The sequence below is a fragment of the Poecilia formosa genome, unplaced genomic scaffold, assembly GCF_000485575.1.
Source record: "Poecilia formosa unplaced genomic scaffold, Poecilia_formosa-5.1.2 Scaffold720, whole genome shotgun sequence".
NCBI lineage: Eukaryota > Metazoa > Chordata > Actinopteri > Cyprinodontiformes > Poeciliidae > Poecilia > Poecilia formosa.
In genome coordinates this window covers 52,639-62,340 of record NW_006800659.1, presented here as the reverse complement: position 1 = coordinate 62,340, position 9,702 = coordinate 52,639, and the positions used below count along the sequence as shown (strand labels likewise).

At 38.4% G+C, this 9,702-nt stretch overlaps 1 protein-coding gene across 3 annotated transcripts in view; it reads right to left on the bottom strand.

Annotated features, from left to right (window-relative positions):
• Window positions 1-9,702, bottom strand: part of LOC107834683 (excitatory amino acid transporter 3-like) — a 109,421-nt gene that overhangs the window by 49,129 nt on the left and 50,590 nt on the right. For 2 of the 3 annotated variants that reach the window (XM_016666402.1, XM_016666401.1), the window contains exons 9-10: window positions 1,289-1,411; window positions 1,003-1,197 (exon numbers count right to left, since the gene is read on the bottom strand). The exons of the other annotated variant lie outside the window; for it this stretch is intronic. In XM_016666402.1, the coding sequence (XP_016521888.1) occupies window positions 1,003-1,197; window positions 1,289-1,411 (318 nt within the window). The remainder of the gene's footprint in view (window positions 1-1,002; window positions 1,198-1,288; window positions 1,412-9,702) is intronic. 3 annotated transcript variants of the gene reach the window in all.

Genomic DNA, 9,702 nt, shown 5'->3' with positions numbered 1-9,702 from the left:
GCCAAGATACTGCGCAGAACCCTCAAGCTCCCAGGCCTCTGGTAGAGGACCCGAGCTCAGAGGATGAAAGAGACCACCCACGGAGGGTGAGAGGGAATTTTTTTTTTTTTTATATATGACAGAGAGAGATAACATATTCTCCACATAATTTTGAAATCAGCAAATATTTTGTCAAGTGAGGTGATCAGAACCGTCGGGATTAAATGTCAAAATTGTTTTACAGTTTTATGTTTTTAGACTTGAAGCTTATTTTGCACCATTAAGTGATCACTGTGGTAGATTAGCTACTGCTGTATAGCAAATCTAACACAGCGGTGGTAGATCAGCTTATTTAAGCATCTCCTCTACTGATCTGTAAAAGTTGGTGTGTAGGTCACCTTTTTTTTTTTTTTTTTATAAAACTGAATGGAAACGCACCAAATTCCACATCACAATGACATGTTACGGTTTTAAAAGTCAAGCAATCATAAGTGAATTACTTCACTCTTCCTCAGTATTTTTCTTTTTAGTAAAACTTTTCCCGGACCTTGTTATCCAGTTGCTGTAGTGTTGTCAATTAGTAGCAAAGCACTACCCTTTTTTATTTTACATATGTTATGAACATTTAAGATTTAGCATGCAATAGTGACAACTTGACAGTGAAAACCAATGGTAGGGATCATCGCCAGTAGGATTTTTGCCCTCCAACAGTGGCTCTCTAGAGGCAGCACATCCCTCTATATGTACCATATTGTCTGCAGTAAATGAAAACGTTTTGAAATCAGGAAATATTTCTTCAGTGATCAAAAGTCGTCAAAACTCTGTAAACGAGGAGTTTTCTTATAGCAGCTGCCTGCCAAGATGGCTGTCAGTTACAAAGTTAACAGAGGTGTGATGTCACATGACATGTATTGCTCTGGGCCCTTGTTAAGGGGAAATGCTACCCATTTGATAAATCACTGCTCTTAACAATCCCAGCATGCATCTTTTCTTAATTCCATGCACTTGTATGAAGCAGCTTACCCAATGGCGATGATCTGGCCGACTTCCAGCGTGATGTCATTAAGCTGGGCAATAAAGACGACAGCGACCACTTCATAGAATGCCATTCCAGTCCTATTGATGCTGGTGACGATGGGCAACATAAGGCGGCAGAGTTTCTTATCGACCTTCACGTTCTCTTCACAGCATTGCAAGGTGACAGGCAGAGTGGCGGCACTTTGGTAGAAAGCACATCCTTTATTGGTGCACCGTTTATATGAGGAAACTGGAGAAGTGTCATGCTTTTTCAACAAAGAGAACATTTAACCTGGATGCAATGATAAATGCTGTCGTCAAAGCCCTAGAGATGTGCTTGAAGATAAGAAAAGGGTTCCGTCTGGTGAGAATGAAGTAAATCACGGGGAAAAGAACGAAGGCTTGGATTGCTTCCCTGAACAACACAACAAAGTCACACTTTGTGTTAAAGATGCATTACGTATTCACTGGTTGTTAAAGATTTATTCATATATTCATACCTCTTTAGACATTTTGTCATTGTAAAACCTGACAGATCAATGTGGTTGGGGGGATTTTATATGATTTTCTAACAAAGTAGTGCATCACTGTAAAGTGAAATGAAAATTATGGTAACACTTTATTTGACGGGGTGTGAATAGGACTGTCATAAACATGACATAACACCTATCATGAACATGAGTCAGTCTTCATGAATATTTATGACAGTTTTCAAAGTGTCATTCGGTAAATGATGATACTTTTAATACAAAGTTGGCATTATTAAAAGTGTCTTTATGACAACTTGACATTAACAAAGAATCATCATATGTCATAATAGTAGTTATAATAATGTCATTGTTATTACACTGTCAAAATCTAACAAAACACTTAATATTTCCTCTACCTGAAATAAGGCAAAACAAGTAGGACCAACAATAAAGACATCATTAAGCTTTATTACACTGTCAAATGATTTAGTCATTAATAATTCCTTTTACATCAAGTGGAACAAGTAGCACCAGTTAGGAAGATGTCATTAAGTGTTATTGCAGTGTCAATCTTATCTCAAGTAAAGTGAAACACGTAACAACAGTTATGAAAATGTCATTGAGTATTAAAACAGTGTCATATGCTATGCTAACAGAGTCATTAATATTAACTTTTACCTCAAGTTTTGTTCATAGCTGTAGAACAAAATCTTTGTACAGTGGAATAAAACAAAAGATTACTTGTTCCTCAAACAGAGGGTTTTAATTCTGGCAAGTATATTGTAACTCTGATTAAAAACTAAAATATAATGACTTATTATTTAACTTAAGAAAATAGGTTCTTTCAGCTGTCAGCCATTTCCTTCGTTATAGCGTTCCTGTAACGCTTGGAAAACAGGGAGATCTTCTTGTCTTCATTTCCTGGAAGCAGCTCTTTGAAAGTGTCCAGAAATGCTAAGAAATTATAGTTGTTCTTGCAATAGTTGTGGTCAGTGTTGATCATGGTGAAAGCCTTTTCATGAATTCTAACTTGGTGAATCTCTTCTGGACATTCTCATAGCAGGTGATGACTCAATTCAATGTGGTCACCTAAAAAGACGGCAAAGCAAACAACACAAGCACCGTGTCACATCAGCCAAGTTGCTAAATAATGCACATAAAGGATAACTTTGACTAACATATTAGCTTTTAATTTGCTAGATTAAATTTGGAGGTAAAAAATCTATTTGTCTGCCTTTAAAATACAGGGCTAACCTTACAGTTATGGAGTTTAATAACTTTAGCTAACATTAACTTACAGCAGGTTTAAATTGCTCGTAGCTAACATTACAAAGAAAGAGAACACAGTCAATGTTATTTTCTCAAAGAAAATGTAAAGTTAATAAGACACATACCTCATAACAGGAGGTCTGGCCGTTATAACTTGTGTTAGGTTGTCCCCACAAGATGGAAAATTTCTTCTTCACCAACACACTGCACTTCGTACACTGCTGCCTTTCACTGGTGGAGATGGTGTATTGCACTACTATAAACAGCCTTAAGTAATGTTTCAAATGCAAAGTTCATAAGTGCTTTGTAGACATCTTGCTGTAAAACTTTAGGATCAATTAAATTGAGAAATTTAAGACTAAACAAAATGACAGAGCAATATAATATTACCACATAAAGCTACATAATTTTTAAAGTTTAATCAGAAATGTTTTTATAACAAATGTCAGATCATGATTTCTTGAAAATAATTAAAATACATGCTTGCACAGTAACATCCATGAAGATGTTTGTGCATTTCTATTCACCCTCAATGAATCCCTACTTTGTAGATAAACATTTTGCTACAGCTCCACCTGCAGGCTGTTGGGTCATGTTTCAACCAGCTTTGCTCATTCATACAAACATTTGTCACATTCTTCTCTACAAAATAGCACAAGCTAAGATTTAATGGAGAGTGTAAACACACGGCTTCTTGCCACATATTATCAAATGAATATAGGTCTGGACTTTGTCTATTCCATTCTAACACATGAATAAGCTTTGACCTTAACCAGCGGTCTCAAACTCCAGTCCTTGAGCGCCAGTGTACTGGAACCTTTAGATGTTTCTCTGAACCTACAAACTTCTATGAAATGGCTAAACTTCATCTCCAGCATTCAGTCAAGATCTGCAGAAATCTGCTAATAAGACTGTAGTGGAGCTAGGGTGTGCTAAAGCAAAGAAACATCTATAAGTTTCAGGAAACCGACTCTTGAGGAGTGTAGCTTGAGACAACTGATCTAAACCATTCCATGCTCTCTTTAGTTGAAGGTTTAGATTCACTATGCTGAAGGAAGATGGACCTCGTTGCAGTCTAAAGTATTTTGCTGCCTCTAACATACTGTATTTTCTCCCAGGATTGATCTGTATGAAGCTCAAACTCTAACCTTCTTCCTTTTTCTTATCTGAAAGCTTGGTATATTGTTTTAGAAATTAACTCTGATTTAAACTTCTCCAGAACATCCTCTCTGATGTGTCTGCTGAGTTTCTTGGCCTTCATGATGCTGTTTGTTCACTAATGTTCTCTAACAAACCTGTGAGGCTAAAGAGAACTTCTGAAGGGAAATGCTTGAACTGGACCAGATTTTTGGAGGAATCAGAGCAGGGGCACGGTGAAAAGTGATGACGATTCTAGGGGCCCTGACCAGCAGGGGGCCCTCCACAATTTAATTATTTATATTTTGTTCATAGACATAAAATAAAATTTAAAAAATTGGGGTCCTGTCAAATAGAAAATTAATCATATTGTATTTTCAAAGATTGTTTTTAGCAGTAAAAATTTTATGTTTCCCCTCCCAGACCAAAAAACACACATCCGTTTTTGCCCTGAACTCCCCCTCAATCTGCATGAAACGGTTCGTTCCTGCTTAGAGCTTAACAGTGACTATGCAGCTGCGGTCAGTAGAGGCTGCAGCTGAATGCTGCGGCGACTGTGGCATTTACTGTGCTGCTAAGAAAAGTTATAAAATCAGGTTTTCAAAAACAAAATAGAGAGGGAGAGAGAGAAAAAAAGGCAAGAGTGTTAATTTATAACCCAGTTTTTCTCCATGAGAGGTGAGTAGATTGTGTGAAATTATCAACCATTTAGCATAATTAGCTTAGCTACAGACTACTGTTTGCCTCCATTTCACTAGCATTTAATGAATTAAGAAAAAAAATTGCTAACATATTCATATATTTAACTTGTTCCCTGTGCCTTTTACCACTTAAGAGATGAGTCAGTCAGCAGCAGCTCTAATGTCCCTCCTGGCATGTTCTCTCCTGAGTGAAATTAAAGCTGCAGTATATCATTTTTATATAAATATTTTTTCACATATTTTTTAAAACTGTCATTATGTTGTGACAGTATGGTATGAGAGGTAATCTGTGAAAAATCTATTTCCTCTGCCTTCTCCAAGTGTTAGAAACAACCAGTCAGTGGCAAGAGAGCTTTAGTGCTGTCAATCATAATTTCATATGATGCTGCTCATTCTTCTTCCCCCTCAATTTGTGCCATGCTGCAGCTAGCATAGCACATAGCTGTGCAGATTCAAACTGTGAATGCTCAGTTTAGTTAGCACAGCTACCAGTGACAGCAGATAAACAGTTTCTTGTAATGATAAGTCGTTTCTCCCCCATTAGCACATATAGCAGTGAGTGAACGAGGCTAACTGACAGTGCTAAGAGCGTCCTTCTTGTTCTGATTGGTTGTTTTGGTCAGAACGGTGCATTACTTTGACCAGTAATAGTAATTCAGGGAGGAGATGGAGGAGATTGATTGTTTTCACAAATATGGAGAAAACTTACTTTTTATTAAAGTTATGTATTGAAGCTTGAAAAAAATGCAACTACATAGCATTTTTGAGAAGTCTGGATTGCTTTATGTGTAGTTGCAGATTGATTTTGACTGTTGCTCATGGGGAGACATTTCAGTATCTAAAACTAATACAAAAAATGTAAGCAACCTACTTGCATACTGGATGTGGACTGGTGGATGTTAAATTCATGAGCAGTAAACATTGTGGTAGTTATCAGTATTGAACTAAAGAAAGCAATGCAGATGCAAGCCTTTAAAATTGTCACGCTTTTTATAGAGTCAGAAAATTGTAACAGCAGCTGTGCAGAGGGTCCCAATCAAATTTTTTGTCAGGGGGCCCACGATTTCTGGCAGCGCCCCTGAATCAGAGTAAAGAGGCTGACAATAATTGCATTGATGAAAACTGATCTCTAAACATCAAAGAGGAAAATCTCAGTAAAATCTGTAAAACTGTTCTGTAAATATATTCATAGCACAGTTTTCTTCTCCTGTCACTCAGGTAGAGTTCAGTGCTGCTACCTCAGAGCAGTGATATCAATTTGGTAACAAAGATGAAAAAGAAAAGATATTTGGACATACCCTGCAAAAACCACTCCTACGAGCTTTGTGAGCTTAAGGACAGCGTCCCAGTCCGTAACCTCCAACACATGTTCTGTGATCAGGAACATAACTCCGATTGGCAAGTACCTGAAACAAAAAAAAACACAAAAAAAAACAAGGTTTATTAAAAAGGTTGTTCCAAATATATTTTAAGTTAACTGTTAAGAGTGGAAGCACCTGTCCTATGTAAATAGAACTGAATATGCAAAAGAAATGACATCTGCTCAGATACTGTCTGATCTTACCACAAAATCCAGTTGACTATGATTTTTATGGCATCGTTGAGGCATTGAATGGCCTCCACAGTGATTCTTGCCTCCTGTCCCACCCTGTTTAACAGGATACCGATGGCGAATGACCAGATGACCAGTCCTAACATGTTGGGTCCTTCAACATACCTGCCTACTAGTTTCATCTCAGTTCCATTCTGCACAAAAAACACAAGTATGGCGGCTCCAGCTCTCTGACAACAATATTGTAGGATTACATCACCTTGTTGGACAATGCATTTCACTTTTTCATAAGTCAACATACAACCATTGATTTTAATGCATTTAATGTGCATTTATCTTGTAAAAGACCACTCTAAGGCACAAATTCAAGTGTCAAACTCTTCACACACAAAAATAATAAACATAAGCGAAATGGAGCCAAATTGAAAGTAAAGGAATGAACCAGCAAGGAGTGAGTGAGAAAGAGGTGTTTCACTACTGTTAGGTTGAATGCTGAACAAAGATTTGGGCTAATGAGCGGCAGGGCTGAGGAGAAAGAGAGAGAAAGAAGAAGTGGCACAAGGGACAAGGGAGAGAAGACTTTGGACTAGGAAATGAATCTAACAAAAATAATTAGACATAAGAAACATAATGAAAACTAGAGTAACTAAACTAACTAAAAGACAAGACAGAAAAAACTAGAATCACTAAGAAAATTTACAGAAACAGGGCAGAACGAAGTAAGTAAAGAATACAAATAATGACAAAACTAAAAACAAACTCAAAAAACCCAAGATCTAAGCTCTAATAGTATAGAGCTATTAGTGTTTGCATTGTTGCTTGTCCTATGTCTTAACTACGGCACACCTTACTGTCACATTGGCAAACACCACCTCCCCATTCAGGCTTTAAATTGGAAGAAACTCAAGGCCATTCTTTTTCTTCCTCTTCAATTTGAAGTTTGTGGCTGTAAAATGACGATTCTAGAATGAAAAAAAAAGATCAGAAGAAAAAACTCACCAGTTTTGGATCAAGGGAGAGGCCAGGTTTTGTTTTAACCTGAATAATCTCAGTCTCGTACTGAGAGAAAAAAATAATTTGTGTTACATTTCCAAACCCCAAATAGGAAATTACATAGTAAGCTGTGGGCTAGAATAAAAGCATACCTGCTCGTAGAAGGCCTGAAAGAAGCTCTCTGGAACCATATTCCTATGCAAGTAACAGGAGAGTCAGAAAAAACTAAGCTTGTAAATGTTAGAGACAAAAAAACATGCAGATGTTATTTTACCCAGAGATTTCACAAAAACTTAGTGTCATGGTGTGGTGTGGCGGTGGACTCAAACGCAGCAGACAGTAGATGTAGAAATAAGTGGATGTAGTGATGGGTCCGGTGTTGCATCAGTCCGGGTTTCCCCATCAGATACGGTTCCCCCTGCGTCTTTTTGCCGCCCCGCCCACGCGGCAAAATAACTAATTATTATTAGTTTCACGCAAAAACATGAAGAAAGTGTGAACTATATTGAAATAATAATATATATTATATAATATATATAATAATTATTATTAGTTTCACGCAAAAACGTGAAGAAAGTGTGAACTTTGCCGAAGCATGTTGTTTGAGCTTTCATGGTATCAACATATATTAACATAACATATATAACGTATATGTTATATATATTATAATGTAGGTAGATAGATAGATAGATAGATAGATAGATAGATAGATAGATAGATAGATAGATAGATAGATAGATANTAGATAGATAGATAGATAGATAGATAGATAGATAGATAGATAGATAGATAGATAGATAGATAGATAGATAGATAGATAGATAGATAGATAGAGCTATATGAATTAAAAACAGGGCAATGCATTTTAATCCTCAATATTACCCATCAGATACCGTTCCCCCTGTTATACAGTGGGGGAACGGTAGCTGATGGCCCTAAATCTCCCATCAGATATTGTTCCCCCTGTTATACAGTGGGGGAACGGTATCTGATATCCATATTTCACCCATCAGATACCCTTCCCCGTTTTAATGTGGTTGAACGGTATCTGATGGCCATAAATCACCCATCAGATACTGTTCCTCCCTTTAATATAGCGGAAACTGTCATGATTGCAGCCCTGCAGCCCTGCAGCCCTACCCTTAGTGTGCTGATTACTCATTACCCTCACCTGCACTGTGCTGTTCCCTATTTAAACAGCTGCTTGTCACCAGCTCAGTGTGAGATCTCTGTTGCCACAGGCACAGCTTTCAAGCCTTGTTCCATGTTCATGAGTCTCCTGGTTTTCTTATCCTGTTTTTTTTTAACCACAGATTTTGGCCTTTTCCCTGTGCTGTTGAAGATTTTTGACCTTCTGTTGCTGAACCCTGCCTGCCTCTGACCCTGCCTCCAGTTTTCTGTCTGTTGGATTTACATTGCCTGAGAAGCCCCTGTGCATGACCCTGGATTGTTTCAATGACCAAGTCTCTGGTTTGTGGATTTTGTCCCAGTCATCTGGTTGTCCCCTGAGTCCCCACGGCCCATTCACCCTACCCTCCCCAAGCTGGCTTCCCAACCCCTGGGGTTCCCCCATTCCTCACTCACCAGTGTGACCACACCCTGTGGAGCCCCTTCTTCACCTTATTTTGTAATAAACTTTTTGTGAATTTGAACACTTGTCTTGGCTGCGTTTTGGGTTCTGGCTGATTTTTGCTTGTACATTACAGGAAACGGTATCTGATGGGTGATTTTAACATAGGGGAAACGGTATCTGATGGGTGAAATATGGGCATCACATACCGTTCCCCCCTTTACTACAGGGGGAAGGGTATCTGATGGGTAATATCGAGCATTAAAATGCATTGCCCTGTTTTTAATTCATATAGCTCTATCTATCTAGCAACATATATATATTTACCATATTTATTATTAGTAATTTCACACAAAAACGTGAAGTAAGTGTGACAACTTTGCCGAAGCATGTTGTTTGAGCTTTCACGGTGTCCGTAATTCCCCAGATAAGCGCACCGAACAAGCGCGTGCTTTCTCGGTGCTCATCACGAGCATGAGCGTATTTTGCCGCGTGGGCGTGGCGGAGCTGCAAAAAGACGCAGGGGGAACCGTATCTGATAGGGAAACGCGGATTGACCTTACACCTGTTGCACACACCGGATGAAACAACAAAAATGAAAACAAATTTATTTTCCAATATAAGATCAAAATGGTCCCACACTGCAGAAACCTTTCGTTTGAGGCTGCTCCATAGTTGACGCTGTTCCGTAAAAGATCAAGAATTCGTTTGGCAAATGCATTTGACAGATTCGCTTCCCTATATAGACATAGTTTGGCGCGTTAATGTAATTTCGAAACAGTTCCTGTATCGGTCACGTGTCTTGCTGAAACCAATACTCGCACCGACACGAGTTTTGGTCTGTGGGCTTGACACATGCGCCGAAGCATCGGTGTTGCCGGTGTTACGTCAATCCGCGTTTTCCCGGATTGATGCAACACCGGTTCTTGTCAGTTTCTACTTGATCTATCTGAATCCAAATCCAGCTGAAATTGACTCGTAGTTTACTTTCATATTATGTTCTGCAGGTTAAGT